Below are 19,211 nucleotides of genomic sequence, written 5' to 3'. Positions count from 1 at the left end.
TCAATACAAAGTCAGTGTTCTCTATACAAAGTCAGTGTTCTCAATACAAAGTCAGTGTTCTCAATACAAAGTCAGTGTTCTGTTCTCTATACAAAGTCAGTGTTCTCAATACAAAGTCAGTGTTCTCAATACAAAGTCAGTGTTCTGTTCTCTATACAAAGTCAGTGTTCTCAATACAAAGTCAGTGTTCTCAATACAAAGTCAGTGTTCTCAATACAAAGTCAGTGTTCTCTATACAAAGTCAGTGTTCTCAATACAAAGTCAGTGTTCTCAATACAAAGTCAGTGTTCTGTTCTCTATACAAAGTCAGTGTTCTCTATACAAAGTCAGTGTTCTGTTCTCAATACAAAGTCAGTGTTCTCCATACAAAGTCAGTGTTCTCCATACAAAGTCAGTGTTCTCAATACAAAGTCAGTGTTCTGTTCTCTATACAAAGTCAGTGTTCTCTATACAAAGTCAGTGTTCTGTTCTCTATACAAAGTCAGTGTTCTCAATACAAAGTCAGTGTTCTGTTCTCTATACAAAGTCAGTGTTCTCAATACAAAGTCAGTGTTCTCAAAAAAGTCAGTGTTCTCAATACAAAGTCAGTGTTCTCAATACAAAGTCAAACAAAGTCAGTGTTCTGTTCTCTATACAAAGTCAGTGTTCTCAATACAAAGTCAGTGTTCTGTTCTCTATACAAAGTCAGTGTTCTCAATACAAAGTCAGTGTTCTCTATACAAAGTCAGTGTTCTCCATACAAAGTCAGTGTTCTCAATAGAAAGTCAGTGTTCTCAATAGAAAGTCAGTGTTCTCAATAGAAAGTCAGTGTTCTCTATACAAAGTCAGTGTTCTCAATACAAAGTCAGTGTTCTCTATACAAAGTCAGTGTTCTCAATAGAAAGTCAGTGTTCTCAATAGAAAGTCAGTGTTCTCAATAGAAAGTCAGTGTTCTCTATACAAAGTCAGTGTTCTCAATACAAAGTCAGTGTTCTCCATACAAAGTCAGGGTTCTCTATTCAAAGTCAGTATTCTCTATACAAAGTCAGTGTTCTCAATACAAAGTCAGTGTTCTCCATACAAAGTCAGGGTACTCTATACAAAGTCAGTGTTCTCAATACAAAGTCAGTGTTCTCTATACAAAGTCAGTGTTCTCAATACAAAGTCAGTGTTCTCTATACAAAGTCAGTGTTCTCAATACAAAGTCAGTGTTCTCCATACAAAGTCAGGGTTCTCTATTCAAAGTCAGTATTCTCTATACAAAGTCAGTGTTCTCAAGCTATCAACTCCGAGTTTGTAACTCTACTGATCTCTAGTGAAAGTCTTCACACCCCTTACACAGTCTTTACACAGTCCTTACACAGTCTTTACACACCCCTTACACAGTCTTTACACACCCCTTACACAGTCTTTACATGTTGCTACCTTAAAATTACATCTAAAAAGGGATTCAATTTCATGTTTTTCCTACCGACCTACACCATATTTTTTTTCGAAGTGAAAAGAAATGATAGTCAACGTTCCTAATTAATAACATTTTGATAAAAACAATGGACATAATGTTGCCTTAAGAGTTCTTAGAACCTTATTCAAAATGATTTACAGCTGTAATAACAAAAACAAACATTTACAAAATGTAACCTTTAAATAGTGAAGTCAGTTAAGAACAAATTCTTATTTACAATGACAGCCTACCGGGGAACAGTGGGGTTAACTGCCTTGTTCAGGGGAACAGTGGGTTAACTGCCTTGTTCAGGGGAACAGTGGGTTAACTGCCTTGTTCAGGGGAACAGTGGGGTTAACTGCCTTGTTCAGGGGAACAGTGGGTTAACTGCCTAGTTCAGGGGAACAGTGGGTTAACTGCCTTGTTCAGGGGAACAGTGGGTTAACTGCCTTGTTCAGGGGAACAGTGGGTTAACTGCCTAGTTCAGGGGAACAGTGGGTTAACTGCCTTGTTCAGGGGAACAGTGGGTTAACTGCCTTGTTCAGGGGAACAGTGGGTTAACTGCCTAGTTCAGGGGAACAGTGGGGTTAACTGCCTTGTTCAGGGGAACAGTGGGGTTAACTGCCTATTTCAGGGGAACAGTGGGTTAACTGCCTAGTTCAGGGGAACAGTGGGGTTAACTGCCTAGTTCAGGGGAACAGTGGGGTTAACTGCCTAGTTCAGGGGAACAGTGGGGTTAACTGCCTAGTTCAGGGGAACAGTGGGGTTAACTGCCTAGTTCAGGGGAACAGTGGGGTTAACTGCCTAGTTCAGGGGAACAGTGGGTTAACTGCCTTGTTCAGGGGAACAGTGGGTTAACTGCCTTGTTCAGGGGAACAGTGGGTTAACTGCCTTGTTCAGGGGAACAGTGGGTTAACTGCCTTGTTCAGGGGAACAGTGGGTTAACTGCCTTGTTCAGGGGAACAGTGGGTTAACTGCCTTGTTCAGGGGAACAGTGGGTTAACTGCCTTGTTCAGGGGAACAGTGGGTTAACTGCCTTGTTCAGGGGAACAGTGGGTTAACTGCCTTGTTCAGGGGAACAGTGGGTTAACTGCCTTGTTCAGGGAACAGTGGGTTAACTGCCTTGTTCAGGGGAACAGTGGGTTAACTGCCTTGTTCAGGGGAACAGTGGGTTAACTGCCTAGTTCAGGGGAACAGTGGGGTTAACTGCCTTGTTCAGGGGAACAGTGGGGTTAACTGCCCTAGTTCAGGGGAACAGTGGGGTTAACTGCCTAGTTCAGGGGAACAGTGGGGTTAACTGCCTAGTTCAGGGGAACAGTGGGGTTAACTGCCTAGTTCAGGGGAACAGTGGGGTTAACTGCCTAGTTCAGGGGAACAGTGGGGTTAACTGCCTAGTTCAGGGGAACAGTGGGGTTAACTGCCTAGTTCAGGGGAACAGTGGGGTTAACTGCCTAGTTCAGGGGAACAGTGGGGTTAACTGCCTAGTTCAGGGGAACAGTGGGTTAACTGCCTTGTTCAGGGGAACAGTGGGGTTAACTGCCTTGTTCAGGGGAACAGTGTTGTTGACTGCCTTGTTCAGGGGAACAGTGGGGTTAACTGCCTTGTTCAGGGGAACAGTGGGTTAACTGCCTTGTTCAGGGGCAGAACGGCAGTGTTTTACCTTGTCAGCTCGAGGATTCGATCCTGCAACCTTTCAGTTTCCTGGCCCAACGCTCAAACCACTAGGCTACATGCTGCTCCATAATGGCTGCCCACTCTGACCACTAGGCTACATGCTGATCCATAATGGCTGCCCATTCTAACCACTAGGCTACATGCTGATCCATAATGGCTGCCCACTCTAACCACTAGGCTACATGCTGCTCCATAATGGCTGCCCAACGCTCAAACCACTAGGCTACATGCTGCTCCATAATGGCTGCCCACTCTGACCACTAGGCTACATGTTGATCCATAATGGCTGCCCAACGCTCAAACCACTAGGCTACATGCTGATCCATAATGGCTGCCCAACGCTCAAACCACTAGGCTACATGCTGCTCCATAATGGCTGCCCACTCTGACCACTAGGCTACATGCTGCTCCATAATGGCTGCCCACTCTAACCACTAGGCTACATGCTGATCCATAATGGCTGCCCACTCTAACCACTAGGCTACATGCTGCTCCATAATGGCTGCCCAACGCTCAAACCACTAGGCTACATGCTGCTCCATAATGGCTGCCCACTCTGACCACTAGGCTACATGTTGATCCATAATGGCTGCCCAACGCTCAAACCACTAGGCTACATGCTGATCCATAATGGCTGCCCAACGCTCAAACCACTAGGCTACATGCTGATCCATAATGGCTGCCCACTCTGACCACTAGGCTACATGCTGCTCCATAATGGCTGCCCACTCTGACCACTAGGCTACATGCTGATCCATAATGGCTGCCCAACACTCAAACCACTAGGCTACATGCTGCTCCATAATGGCTGCCCACTCTGACCACTAGGCTACATGCTGCTCCATAATGGCTGCCCACTCTAACCACTAGGCTACATGCTGATCCATAATGGCTGCCCACTCTAACCACTAGGCTACATGTTGATCCATAATGGCTGCCCACTCTAACCACTAGGCTACATGCTGATCCATAATGGCTGCCCACTCTAACCACTAGGCTACATGCTGATCCATAATGGCTGCCCACTCTAACCACTAGGCTACATGCTGATCCATAATGGCTGCCCACTCTAACCACTAGGCTACATGCTGATCCATAATGGCTGCCCACTCTAACCACTAGGCTACATGCTGATCCATAATGGCTGCCCACTCTAACCACTAGGCTACATGCTGATCCATAATGGCTGCCCACTCTAACCACTAGGCTACATGCTGATCCATAATGGCTGCCCACTCTAACCACTAGGCTACATGCTGATCCATAATGGCTGCCCACTCTAACCACTAGGCTACATGCTGATCCATAATGGCTGCCCACTCTAACCACTAGGCTACATGCTGATCCATAATGGCTGCCCACTCTAACCACTAGGCTACATGCTGATCCATAATGGCTGCCCACTCTAACCACTAGGCTACATGCTGATCCATAATGGCTGCCCACTCTAACCACTAGGCTACATGCTGATCCATAATGGCTGCCCACTCTAACCACTAGGCTACATGCTGATCCATAATGGCTGATCCATAATGGCCCCACTCTAACCACTAGGCTACATGCTGATCCATAATGGCTGCCCACTCTAACCACTAGGCTACATGCTGATCCATAATGGCTGCCCACTCTAACCACTAGGCTACATGCTGATCCATAATGGCTGCCAAAGGTGCTTCCACCAAGTGTTAACTCTGGGGTGTGAAGACAGCTACAATCAAGACATCTACTGTTGTTGTTTTGTTGTTGTTATTCATTTGGAAAATGGTCTATATATTTGTTTCCACCTTGAAGATGTGTAGTAGGTTGTGTAGATTTTTTGTGTATTTTTTTGAGTTGAATGCTTTTTTTTAGAGATAATTTTAAAGCAGCAAACTGTGAAGACTGTAATGGGTGTGTTGACTTTCACTAGTGACCGAGTGCAACTCGCTATTAAAAAAGAAAAGCACAGAGATCAGTGAAGTCTGTGTGTTGCTTACCGTCCTCGTCGTTAGTGATGGTTACCGTGACAATGTCACTAACTCCCACCATGGCCCCGCTCCAGTGGTCCCCCAGCGGCGTCCCAAGATGCACCTGGAACTCCTCCTCTGGCTCGAACACAGAGTCGTCATTGATGTGCACCGTGCAGTTTTTTACCTAGACCATCATCATCATCATCATAAAATCGTCATCATCATCATCATCATAATATCATCATCATAAAATAATCATCATCATCATAACATCATCATCATCATAACATCAAAGCCAACATTATTAGTCTAGGAGTGCTTGATACAGAAGGTTGTGTTTTTATCCCATTGGACAGAGTGCTATATGTACCAACTATTACAACTGAAGAATCTGTGTGGGCCTGATAAAGAACCTACCTTCTCTCCCTGGAGGAAGGAGATACGTGAGTCGTCTGCGTTCCTCCTCTCCTCGAAGTCGTCCATCACCATGGCAGACATGGTGCGAGTGAAGCAGCGGACAGACGACTTGACCGTCAGGTCTCCCGTTCGAACGACGGGGATGTTCAGCACGCCCTCCTTCTCCTTCACCTTGTACGCCGTCTTCTCGAACTGCATGCTGGGTACTGGGAGGATGGCATTGTGGGGTAAATGCGTAGGGATTATGATTGAGGAAGTGCTGTACGATGAAACTACAATTTCAATATATATAAATATATATTATAATATATGCCATTTAGCAGACGCTTTTATCCAAAGCGACTTACAGTCATGTGTGCATAAATTCTACGTATGGGTGGTCCCGGGGATTGAACCCACTAACCTGGCATTACAAGCGCCATGCTCTACCAACTGAGCTACAGAAGGACCGATGGAGTTGTCTGTTTTCCAAAACTCAGTCCCCCCCCCAAGCACTACAGAGCTGACTCAATCAACCAACTCATCATCAAGCTTGATTATTTAGAGTTTGGAAACCCTGCCCTAGAAGACAGGTGTGTGTGTGTGTGTGTGTGTGTGTGTGTGTGTGTGTGTGTGTGTGTGTGTGTGTGTGTGTGTGTGTGTGTGTGTGTGTGTGTGTGTGTGTGTGTGTGTGTGTGTGTGTGTGTGTGTGTGTGTGTGTGTGTGTGTGTAGGTATTGCTACACGTACGATCCAAGGTATCAGTGATGACCACGGAGGCTTCGAAGGGTTCGAGGAGCACCGCCCCCTGAGGGGAGGAGAGGAACACTACAAAAGCCTCTGCCCCCTCAATGGCCGGGTTCTGAATGTCATCCATGATGGTCAGACTGCACGTCTGAGAGAGAGAGAGAGAGAGAGAGAGAGAGAGAGAGAGAGAGAGAGAGAGAGAGAGAGAGAGAGAGAGAGAGAGAGAGAGAGAGAGAGAGAGAGAGAGAGAGAGAGAGAGAGAAGAGAAAGAGAAGAGAAAGAGAAGAGAAGAGAAAGAGAAGAGAAAGAAGAGAGAGAGAAGAGTGATAGGGGAAAGAGACGGACCATGACACTAAATTCCTACTCTCAATACAAAAAGCAACACAAGAGGAAGATATTTTAGGAAATGTATTATATCAATGACATTGTATCTAATGTCAACACATCTATGAAGATTAAATGCTTTGAATTATAACTGCTCTTGAAAATGCTAATCTGACATTTCATAAAATGTATCATTAAACTGGTCAATATAACACAGGGGACTGCTATTGAGTCAATGATAGACTCTGCGGTCTATTACCATAGCAACATAGTTTTATTACAGGTGACAGGTTCACTACACATCACTGCATTCGTTACCAGAAAGTAGGCTGTGGCCTCAATGGTACTTCCTGTTAAAGAGACCTTGGTCTGAAAGGGACTTCCTGTTAAAGAGACCTTGGCCTCAATGGTACTTCCTGTTGAAGAGACCTTGGCCTCAATGGTACTTCCTGTTAAAGAGACCTTGGCCTCAATGGTACTTCCTGTTAAAGAGACCTTGGCCTCAATGGTACTTCCTGTTAAAGAGACCTTGGCCTCAATGGTACTTCCTGTTAAAGACACCTTGGCCTCAATGGTACTTCCTGTTAAAGAGACCTTGGCCTCAATGGTACTTCCTGTTAAAGAGACCTTGGCCTCAATGGTACTTCCTGTTAAAGAGACCTTGGCCTCAATGGTACTTCCTGTTGAAGAGACCTTGGCCTCAATGGTACTTCCTATTAAAGAGACCTTGGCCTCAATGGTACTTCCTGTTAAAGAGACCTTGGCCTCAATGGTACTTCCTGTTAAAGAGACCTTGGCCTCAATGGTACTTCCTGTTAAAGAGACCTTGGCCTCAATGGTACTTCCTGTTAAAGAGACCTTGGCCTCAATGGTACTTCCTGTTAAAGAGACCTTGGCCTCAATGGTACTTCCTGTTAAAGAGACCTTGGCCTCAATGGTACTTCCTGTTAAAGAGACCTTGGCCTCAATGGTACTTCCTGTTAAAGAGACCTTGGTCTGAAAGGGACTTCCTGTTAAAGAGACCTTGGCCTCAATGGTACTTCCTGTTAAAGAGACCTTGGCCTCAATGGTACTTCCTGTTAAAAGAAAGGTAAATACAAAAATGTACCTCCATAGTCTTGCCAGCTTTGAACTCCACCTTCCTGGAGGAGGGTATGTAGTCGACCCCGGGGGTGGCAGAGGGGGGATCAGAGGGGCGTGTGGCACACCACACAGAGGTCACTGACGACAGGTCACTCCCCTGCCGCAACACCGGAATCTCTATGGTGCCTGGAAGTCAAAAGTCAGACGTTACGGGGTTAGAGGTCAGAGGTTAGGGATACTTCCTGTTCTCCAATGGTTAATGCATGCAGTGAAATACATCTATTGATTCTTGAAGAATATAACTTAGAAATACCTTATGAACTTAATAAAGCCCTTTTACTCTGGCACGGGGATGGACAACTCCATTCCTCGGGGGCCTGATTGGTGTCACACTTTTGCCCCAGCTAACACACCTGAATCAGCCGTGTTTGCTAGTGATGGGCAAAAGTGTGACACCCCTCCAGTCCCCCGAGGAATGGAGTTGTCCATCCCCGCTCTATAGCATAACCCAACATTTGAGGTCGTAGATTGTAAAGTCACCACGGATATAACTTCCTCAGTAACACTTTACTGCAGGTAGACTGCTTAATAACGGCTTATATCATAACTTGTTGGGAGCCTATATAACCCCTTATAATCTCTCACCAGCGTCCTCGCTGAACGTAAACGTAGCGTTGCCCAGGGATACCGTCGAAGCATCATTTGGCCCGTCAATGACCACCTTTGCCACTTTAACATCACCCATGCGGGCGTTATCCGAGGCGTCCGATAGGTGGAGCTCAAACTCCTCTGAGAGTTCGTATTCGCTGTCGTCGATGAGCTTGACGTCGCAGGTGGACATGGAGACGCCGGGGCTGAAGATGACCCTGCTGTCACCAGTCATACCTCGACTCTTATAGTCAGACCCAGACTCCAGGCCGTGTGGACTGCTTCCCTTTGCTGACTTAGGGACCGTGTAACAGAGAGCCGAGACCGTACTGCTGGTGTCACCTGGAGGGAGAGAACAGGGAGAGGGGGGGGGGGGGGGGGGTTAAAGGAGGCAGGAGAGGGGAGGAGGAGAGAAGAAGAGAGATGAGGAAGAGTGGAGCAGAGGAAGGGGAGAGAATAGAGGAGAAGAATAGATTAAGCTTGCCTTCCTAAACAGGGTTGATGGGGTCAATAAAATGTTCAATTCAATCACTTCCTCAATTAAAAATGTGCCATTGTTTAATATACATGTTTTTAAAATTACATTTCAGATTTTGGGGTGCTCAAGATAATTATTGTGGACCCCCCCCCTGACAGGATCCTAGAATCCTTAAACCTTGGGGTCCCAGAATTTTCTTTTTGGACTTCCTGGATAAGATTTTTGGTCAATTTGATGTAGGTCAACGGATGATCTCTGCATGTCTGGTTCCCACCGTGAAGCATGGAGGAGGAGGTGCGACGATGTGGGGTGCTTTGCTGGTGATTTATTTCGAATTCAAGGCAGCTTAACCAGCATGGCTACCACAGCATTCTGCAGCGATACGCTATCCCATCTGGTTTGCGCTTAGTGGGACTATCATTTATTTTTCAACAGGACAATGACCCAACACACCTCTAGACTGTGCAAGGGCTATTTGACCAAGAAGGAGAGTGATGGAGTGGTGCATCAGATGACCTGGCCTCCACAATCACCCGACCCGACACAAGCCAGCCAACAAGTGGTCAGCATATGTGTGAACTCCTTCAAGACTGTTGGAAAAGCATTCCATGTGAAGCTCGTTGAGAGAATGCCAAGAGTGTGCAAAGCATCATCAAGGCAAAGGGTGGCTACTTAGAACAATCAGAACATTTGTTCAACACTTTTTTGGTTACTACATGATTCCATATGTGTTATTTCATAGTTTTGATGTCTTCACACTATTATTCTACAATGTAGAAAATAGTAAAAAATTAAGAAAAACTCACGAATGAGTAGGTGTGTCTAAATTTTTGACTGGTACTGTAGATTTAATGTTACTATCCTCCTTGCCTTTCCTCTCTATAGGGGCGTGTATGAACCCGGTACTGGTTGACATGGCAGAGTTAAGGTTATGTACATGCTAGTTTGTTATGTTTAGGGTTGATACCTTTCCTCTCTATAGGGGCGTGTATGAACCCGGTAATGGTTGACATGGCAGAGTTAAGGTTGTGTACATGCTAGTTTGTTATGTTTAGGGTTGATACCTTTCCTCTCTATGGGGGCGTGTATGAAGCCGGTACTCTCGTTGACGTGGTAGATCTTCTTGTCAAACTGCAGCGTGGGTTCGTCTTCGGTGTCGTTGATGTTGACGCTGGCGCGAGTCACCTGACCCAGGAGGGCGTAGACGGGCATGCTCAGCTCCACCTGGAAACTCTCCACACCTTCAAACACCTTGTCGTCCTGGATCACTATGGTACACACCTTGGTGTCCTCCCGCTCGTCAAACTGGACCTGGAGAGAGAGAGAGAGAGAGGGAGAGAGAGAGAGAGAGAGAGAGAGAGAGAGAGAGTTTGAGTTTTAAATACTCTTTATTGGGTCTGGGGGCCCACCACACAATAAATACTCATACAAAACCACAGTTACACATCAATTAAAAACACAACTCCAATTCCTCCTCCACAGTAACTAAACACAACAGCCTCTGAATACCCCATATACTCAAAAACAGATCGATATTGTTGACAAGTTTATAATATGCAAACTCAACCCTTAGTCTCGCTGCCAACATGCCCTCCAGCATTCCCACCACATCCACAGACCCCTGTCCCCGAATGCTGTTCTTTCTGGTCTTCCATATCACTAATTTTGCTGCCCCTAACACAAAATTAAGCAACACAACTACACCCTTTTGACTGAACCTGTACTTTGGCCCAAATATATACAGTTGGGAAGAGAAAACCTCTCCCAACGTTGAGAACCAATCAGTGATCAGTTGAATCATCCCAACCAACCTGGGACACAGTAAAAACAGATGTGCCAGAGATTCAGACTCAGCACAGAATGGACACCCCTCCCCAACAGTAGGATCCAGGTGTACCAGATGCATGTTAGTGGCTATAGCTCCATGTATTATCCTCCATTGGAGGTCAGCTGTCCTCTTATCAATAGGCAGTTTATATAATGATCGCCAACAGCCTTTTGGAGAGGCACCTGGACCAAGCACATCCGCCCACCTCGTTGATTTGACCCCTTCCAGGGAAGAGGCATGGGACACCTTGACACATGTTCTGTACATGGCCTTCTTTCCCACCTCCTTGAACTCCCCAGCTCCGGGGTATCGAAGGAAAGCAGCATCCCCACATCCTCTTCAAATGCCCCTATCGCAGCACTAACAATCAGTGCAGGGAAAACATAATCCAGACCCTCCTTCCACCGATCAGAATTGGAAGTGTCAGTCACATACTTCAGATGAAGCACTGGCAACGAGTCGCAGACCTCATCGACGACCTTCTTCAGTAGGCGAGATGATCGGATCCCCGCTCTTTCTCCCAGCTCCTCCAACGATCTGCTCCTGCTCCGCATCAGATGACCCAGCTTGGTGCACCCCACGCCTAACAGGCATGAACGCAGGCTGGCTGAACCCAGAACACAGGACTGGATGGCAGTGTTATGAAAAAGAGGCTCTTCAAAAAGCCACATCCCTGGTGGCGTGCCGGCCTTACGGGACTTAACAAAGACTCTCCAAGCCTGCATAACAGACTCATAAAATGGAGTCAGGCCAGTCAAATCACCCCCCTCCAGCTTTAAGAGGAAAAGATGCTTGTCTAAGCCCAAACAGCCCGCTCTCCTCATCAATGTGTAGGCATCCCTGCCTGATGCCCCTTTGGACAGGGATGGGGCAACTTAAACCACCACCCACCTTCACCATACACGAGGCTCCAGCATACAGTAAATTCACCCAAGACAGAAAAACATCCCCAAACCCAAAGGCTTTCATTGTTTTAAACAGGTACTGATGGTCCACACGATCAAAAGCCTTCTCCTGATCTAACGAAAGTAAACCCACATTTACATCAGACAGTTTACAAATATCTAAAACATCTCTTATTATAAACAAATTGTCAACAATAGAGCGATCAGGTACACAGTAGGACTGGTCCTTGTGGATCAACAATCCCAGATACTCTTTCAACCTGTTTGAGAGACATTTAGAAACAATTTTGTATTCTGCACACAGCAAAGCAACAGGTCTCCAATTTTTTATGAGAGCCAAATCCCCCTTTTTTGGCAACAATGAAAGCACCGCACGTTGACAGGATACAGGAAGAGAACCCTCATGAAAAGATTCACACAGCACTCCATAAAAATCCTCCCCAATAGACCCCCAAAAGTGCTTATAGAACTCAGATGGTAAACCATCGATACCAGGGGCTCGGCCTGATGAGAGCTGCATAACTGCTGTGGACAGCTCCTGCAGTGTAATATCAGCATCCAATGCGACTCTCTGCTCAGGTCCCAATTGAGGAAGACCATTTAACAACTGTTCAGTACACAGAGAGTCACAATCCTCCGCCTTATAGAGGGCCGAGTAAAAATCCACGGCATGTTGACGCATTTCAATATCATCCGTAGTCACTTTCCCATCAGGGAGACGAAGGCAGACCATCTGTTTACGTTGAAACGTCGACTGTCCTAGGTTAAAAAAAAAAGCACTAGGAGCATCCATATCCTTGAGGGAAGCGAAACGAGACCTAATCAAGGCACCCTTCACTCTTTCATGCAGAAACGACCTTAGTTCATGTCTCTTGTCCTGTAAGTTCATGACTAGTCCAGGGTCGTTCTGAGTGAGCAGCTTCAATTCAATAGAGTTGATGTCCTGTTCAAGGGCCTTGATAGTCTCTTTAACTACAATTTGAGACAGAGCCGTATACTGTTGACAAAATACTCGTATTTGGGCCTTCCCAACCTCCCACCATTGTCTCAAGGACTCAAAATTCCCTTTATAACCCTCCATTTTTCCCAAAACAACACAAACCTGTCGCAAAACATGACATCATGTAACAATTTAACATTAAAATACCAGTAAGGTGATGACCTTCGTGGACAGGACAAGTGAATATCAACAGAAACAATATGATGATCAGAGAAACCCACAGGAGTAATGACACACTTTCCCACCCTACTACAGTATTGCTCAGATACATACAACCTGTCTAACCTTGCTGCACTGACACAACCTTCATTAATTTTTAGCCATGTGTACTGCCTAACTTTGGCATTCCTTACTCTCCACACATCAGAAAGTTCAAACTCATTTAATAGGCCAGACAGGCAAGTGGCTGACCGCAGGTGAGGTTCTTCAGCGGTGCGATCAACAGTAAAATCCACTGTACAATTCCAGTCACCCCTAAAACCATACACCCCTCTTGATCACACTGTCTTAAGGTTTCCTTTATTTGATCAAAAACAGCAATACGTTCTGTACCCTCATTAGGAGCATAAACATTCAACAAAACAAACAAAAAGCCCATAACATCCACCTTGACCAATAAAACCCGACCCTTGACAATCTCTGTTGTAGATACCACAGTCACCCCTAAGCCTGAGGAAAACAAGATGGCCACCCCAGTACTGAAATTAGTACCATGACTGAGTACATGCTGCCCCTCCCACCACATACCCCAGTCAACCTCATTTTCCTCATCACTATGTGTCTCCTGTAGAAAAACTACATTAAGCCTTTTCTGTTTTATTACTTCTAATACCCAAGCCCTCTTATTCCTGTCCCTTCCCCCATTCATATTAAGAGAACCTACCTTTAGTACTTCCATATAGAAAAGAGAAGAGAAAAGCAGAAGAGCCCACAGAGAAACCAAAGAGAAAAAAGACACCCTATGAAGCATGATCATCATCATTATTCTTTTTTCTTCTCTTAACCTGAGCACGTTTCCCACCACCTTTTGCTGCTGCAACAGCAGTAATAAATTTCCTCAAGCGAAACCGCTTCTTCTCACTCAGCTGGTCTAACCCCACCGTCTTTTGCAACATCACAGCAGACCTCACAAACTTATCAACATCAAAATAATCTGCCAATTTGACAGATTTCCCAAAAGTCTGATCCAGAAACTCATTTACCTCCTCTAGATCATAAACTGAGTCCTCACCATCAGCTGTCATTTCCAAAGCGACATCCATATCCTTCTCTTGATCCTCCTCAGCTGAGACCACAGACAACTGACTCCCCTCTACCACATCCCTTTCAACACTCCCCACTTGCACCTCATCACTCGTACCAAGCATCTCCTCCACTACCTGGGAGACTAGCCCCACCTGAACATCACTACTCATAGTGGGCATCTCCTCCATTAACTGGGAGCCTAGCCCCACCTGAACATCACTACTCATAGTGGGCATCTCCTCCATTAACTGGGAGCCTAGCTCCACATGAACCCCAGCACTCATAGTGGGAATCTCCTCCACTACCTGGGAACTGAGCTCCACATGAAAACCCTCTTGTACCTCATTACTCATAATGGACAACTCCTCCACTACCTGGGAGCCTAGCTCAACATGAACCCCAGCACTCGTAGTGGGCATCTCCTCCACTCCCTGGGAGCCTAGCTCCACATGAACCCCCTCCTTTACCCCAGCACTCATACTGGGCACCTGCTCACCAGTCTGAGGAACTGGCTCTTCAGATACATCCTTACCTTCTACAACAATATTTTTCTGCAGCATAACATTACCTTCTAATACAGGTTGCAACCCCGTGCCCTCAACAAGGATAACTTGTTCCTCAGCAACAGGTGCTTGTGGCTGCTCTACCGCTGTCAGCTCACCTCTCCCTACATCAGCGGGCCCAGGCATTACGATAACCACCTGTGCCTCTCCCTCTGCCTTCTCCCTTTTCGGGCAAGCATGTCACTTATGACCAAACTCTCCACACTCAAAACACCGTTGATTACCCGTACTAGCATAAACCATATACAATCTATTGTCATACTTGATTTTAAACGATAACTCTAAAGTCTGCTCCGGTGAGTCCAAAAACATAAACACCTGTCGCCGAAATGACATTACCTGTTTCAACGCTGGGTGTTTGCAACCCAACGGGACAACCTTCATTGAACTGGCGAACTTCCCAAAGCGCAATAACTCGCGCTCCAATAGCTCATTTGGAATAAAACGGTGGTACATTTGAAATCGTTACCCTTGTTGACGGGGAAAAAAGCGGCGTAACTTGAATAAACATTCCTTTAAGAAGTACACCATACTCAACCATACGATCTACCAGACACTCTTCTTTAAGAAATACCACCACAGCTTTATTCATCCGAGATGCATAAGCAATATTCTCATATCCTACCTTCTCTCCTACGGCGACCAGAAACTCCTCCACCGTGACAGCAGCTTCAGTAACACACCTAAAGCCGTGCCGAAGTGACAGGGACGGCATCCCCATTCGGGCTGCCATCCCCGCCAAAATCAGGGTAGTTTTGATACGCAAAACAAAATACTTAATTCTACCACACAAAAATAATAAGAACGTTAATCATGCACCAAAACAAAATGCCACCAAGAAATAGCAAACCGAAAGAAAGTTGTGAATACCTAACTCTCCACAACACACGCACTCCTTCACTCAAACAATTCCCAGCATGCACCAATCACTCCCAGCATGCAGAGAGAGAGAGAGAGAGAGAGAGAGAGAGAGAGAGAGAGAGAGAGAGAGAGAGAGAGAGAGAGAGAGAGAGAGAGAGAGACAGAGAGAGAGACAGAGAGACAGAGAGACAGAGAGAGAGAGAGGGGGGGGGGACAGAGAGAGAGAGAGAGAGAGAGAGAGAGAGAGAGAGAGAGAGAGAGAGAGAGAGAGAGAGAGAGAGAGAGAGAGAGAGAGAGACAGAGAGAGAGAGACAGACAGAGAGACAGAGAGAGAGAGAGAGAGACAGAGAGAGAGAGAGAGAGAGAGAGAGAGAGAGAGAGAGAGAGAGAGAGAGAGAGAGAGAGAGAGAGAGAGAGAGAGAGACAGAGAGACAGAGAGAGAGAGAGAGACAGAGAGAAAGAGAGCAAGAGAGAGCGAGAGAGAGAGAGACAGAGAGAGACAGAGAGAGAGAGAGAGAGAGAGAGAGAGAGAGAGAGAGAGACAGAGAGGGAGAGAGAGACAGAGAGAGACAGAGAGAGACAGAGAGAGAGAGAGACAGAGAGAGAGAGACAGAGAGACAGAGAGAGACAGAGAGAGAGAGAGAGAGAGAGAGAGAGAGAGAGAGAGAGAGAGAGAGAGAGAGAGAGAGAGAGAGACAGAGAGACAGAGAGACAGAGAGACAGAGAGAGAGAGAGAGACACGTTTTTTGGACATTTCTTAGAAACACAGGATATACATGAAATGTCTAATGGTCTCATTTATCCTGTAAAACATGTTGTGTTTTTATATTGTATAATAACGCCCAGTACTTTTAATAAAACAATGCCAAGGTGGCGATGCCAGTGTAGTGTTGCCCGTTTTAATAAAACAATGCCAGTGTAGTGTTGCCCGTTTTAATAAAACAATGCCAGTGTAGTGTTGTCCGTTTTAATAAAACAATGCCAGTGTAGTGTTGCCCGTTTTAATAAAACAATGCCAAGGTGGCGATGCCAGTGTAGTGTTGCCCGTTTTAATAAAACAATGCCAAGGTGGCGATGCCAGTGTAGTGTTGCCCGTTTTAATAAAACAATGCCAAGGTGGCGATGCCAGTGTAGTGTTGCCCGTTTTAATAAAACAATGCCAAGGTGGCGATGCCAGTGTAGTGTTGCCCGTTTAATAAAACAATGCCAAGGTGGCGATGCCAGTGTAGTGTTGCCCGTTTTAATAAAACAATGCCAAGGTGGCGATGCCAGTGTAGTGTTGCCCGTTTGAATAAAACAATGCCAAGGTGGCGATGCCAGTGTAGTGTTGCCCGTTTTAATAAAACAATGCCAAGGTGGCAATGCCAGTGTAGTGTTGTTTGTTTTAATAAATCAATGCCAAGGTGGCGATGCCAGTGTTGCCCGTACCTGTCCAGCGTACTCCACGTAGTCCTGCTGCCCGGGACGAGATCCCACGCTGGAGGTGGAGGTGGCACTGGCCTGTTCCGTACGACACAGCACGATGGCATACTGGTTCAGGTTGCCCGTCCTCTTCACTGTGACTGACACCGTGCCAGCCTTCTCACTCACATTGTAGCTGTATGGGAACAGAGGGCCTCAGTCACCTAAACATACTGTTTTTTGAGAGATACAGTATACAGTATAATATCTGAAATGGACTTTGTGGCCAGTGAGAGCAGAGAATTGTGTAAAACAGCGTCCAGATCCAGAAAACCCATTTATTTTTTACTTAACGAGGCAAGTCAATTAAGAATAAATTATTATTTTCAATGACGGTCTAGGAACAGTGGGGTTAACTGCCTTGTTCAGGGGGCAGAACAACAGATTTGTACCTTGTCAGCTCGGGGATTCGATCATGCAACCTTTACGGTTACTAGTCCAACGCTCTAACCACTAGGCTACCTGCTGGTTACTAGTCCAACGCTCTAACCACTAGGCTACCTGCTGGTTACTAGTCCAACGCTCTAACCACTAGGCTACCTGCTGGTTACTAGTCCAACGCTCTAACCACTAGGCTACCTGCTGGTTACTAGTCCAACGCTCTAACCACTAGGCTACCTGCTGGTTAATAATAATAATAATATATGCCATTTAGCAGACGCTTTTATCCAAAGCGACTTACAGTCATGTGTGCATACATTCTATGTACGCTCTAACCACTAGGCTACCTGCTGGTTACTAGTCCAACGCTCTAACCACTAGGCTACCTGCTGGTTACTAGTCCAACGCTCTAACCACTAGGCTACCTGCTGGTTACTAGTCCAACGCTCTAACCACTAGGCTACCTGCTGGTTACTAGTCCAACGCTCTAACCACTAGGCTACCTGCTGGTTACTAGTCCAACGCTCTAACCACTAGGCTACCTGCTGGTTACTAGTCCAACGCTCTAACCACTAGGCTACCTGCTGGTTAAGAGTCCAACGCGCTAACCACTAGGCTACCTGCTGGTTACTAGTCCAACGATCTAACCACTAGGCTACCTGCTGGTTACTAGTCCAACGCTCTAACCACTAGGCTACCTGCTGGTTACTAGTCCAACGCTCTAACCACTAGGCTACCTGCTGGTTACTAGTCCAACGCTCTAACCACTAGGCTACCTGCTGGTTACTAGTCCAACGCTCTAACCACTAGGCTACCTGCTGGTTACTAGTCCAACGCTCTAACCACTAGGCTACCTGCTGGTTACTAGTCCAACGCTCTAACCACTAGGCTACCTGCTGGTTACTAGTCCAACGCTCTAACCACTAGGCTACCTGCTGGTTACTAGTCCAACGCTCTAACCACTAGGCTACCTGCTGGTTACTAGTCCAACGCTCTAACCACTAGGCTACCTGCTGGTTACTAGTCCAACGCTCTAACCACTAGGCTACCTGCTGGTTACTAGTCCAACGCTCTAACCACTAGGCTACCTGCTGGTTACTAGTCCAACGCTCTAACCACTAGGCTACCTGCTGGTTACTAGTCCAACGCTCTAACCACTAGGCTACCTGCTGGTTACTAGTCCAACGCTCTAACCACTAGGCTACCTGCTGGTTACTAGTCCAACGCTCTAACCACTAGGCTACCTGCTGGTTACTAGTCCAACGCTCTAACCACTAGGCTACCTGCTGGTTACTAGTCCAACGCTCTAACCACTAGGCTACCTGCTGGTTACTAATCCAACGCTCTAACCACTAGGCTACCTGCTGGTTACTAGTCCAACGCTCTAACCACTAGGCTACCTGCTGGTTACTAGTCCAACGCTCTAACCACTAGGCTACCTGCTGGTTACTAGTCCAACACTAACAACTAGGCTACCTGCTGGTTACTAGTCCAACACTCTAACCACTAGGCTACCTGCTGGTTACTACTCCAACACTCTAACCACTAGGCTACCTGCTGGTTACTAATCCAACGCTCTAACCTCTAGGCTACGCTGCCGCCTCTACACTCTAACCACTAGGCTACGCTGCCGCCCCTACACTCTAACCACTAGGCTACCTGCCGCCCCTACACTCTAACCACTAGGCTACCTGCCGCCCCTACACACTAACCACTAGGCTACCTGCCGCCTCTACACTCTAACCACTAGGCTACCTGCCGCCCCTACACTCTAACCACTAGGCTACCTGCCGCCCCTACACTCTAACCACTATGCTACCTGCCGCCCCTACACTCTAACCACTAGGCTACGCTGCCGCCTCTACACTCTAACCACTAGGCTACCTGCCGCCCCTACACTCTAACCACTAGGCTACCTGCCGCCCCTACACTCTAACCACTAGGCTACTTGCCGCCCCTACACTCTAACCACTAGGCTACCCTGCCGCCCCTACACTCTAACCACTAGGCTACCCTGCCGCCCCTACACTCTAACCACTAGGCTACCTGCCGCCCCTACACTCTAACCACTAGGCTACCTGCCGCCCCTACACTCTAACCACTAGGCTACCCAAGAAAATCTCTGGGCCAATACTTGTCACAGAAAAGGTGTACTGTGAAGAACAGCCTTGTTTCTCTCACCTCCTCTGCTGGAAGCTGATGAGGGACCACTGGATATGGAACAGGTTATCAGAGACAACGTTGGG

The 19,211-nt window shown here is 46.6% G+C and overlaps 1 protein-coding gene across 1 annotated transcript in view; it reads right to left on the bottom strand.

Annotated features, from left to right (window-relative positions):
• Positions 1-19,211, bottom strand: part of LOC124036646 (extracellular matrix organizing protein FRAS1-like) — a 142,273-nt gene that overhangs the window by 23,249 nt on the left and 99,813 nt on the right. The window contains exons 26-33 of the mRNA XM_046351469.1: positions 19,147-19,211; positions 16,552-16,720; positions 9,786-10,032; positions 8,241-8,585; positions 7,621-7,781; positions 6,192-6,336; positions 5,464-5,669; positions 5,074-5,230 (exon numbers count right to left, since the gene is read on the bottom strand). The exon at positions 19,147-19,211 is cut by the window's right edge and continues 95 nt beyond it. Coding sequence (XP_046207425.1) covers positions 5,074-5,230; positions 5,464-5,669; positions 6,192-6,336; positions 7,621-7,781; positions 8,241-8,585; positions 9,786-10,032; positions 16,552-16,720; positions 19,147-19,211 — 1,495 coding nt within the window. The remainder of the gene's footprint in view (positions 1-5,073; positions 5,231-5,463; positions 5,670-6,191; positions 6,337-7,620; positions 7,782-8,240; positions 8,586-9,785; positions 10,033-16,551; positions 16,721-19,146) is intronic.

The sequence above is a fragment of the Oncorhynchus gorbuscha genome, linkage group LG05 (assembly GCF_021184085.1).
Source record: "Oncorhynchus gorbuscha isolate QuinsamMale2020 ecotype Even-year linkage group LG05, OgorEven_v1.0, whole genome shotgun sequence".
In the NCBI taxonomy this organism is placed as follows: domain Eukaryota; kingdom Metazoa; phylum Chordata; class Actinopteri; order Salmoniformes; family Salmonidae; genus Oncorhynchus; species Oncorhynchus gorbuscha.
Note: the sequence above shows the minus strand (reverse complement) of the source record. Positions and strands in the feature narration are given on the sequence as shown.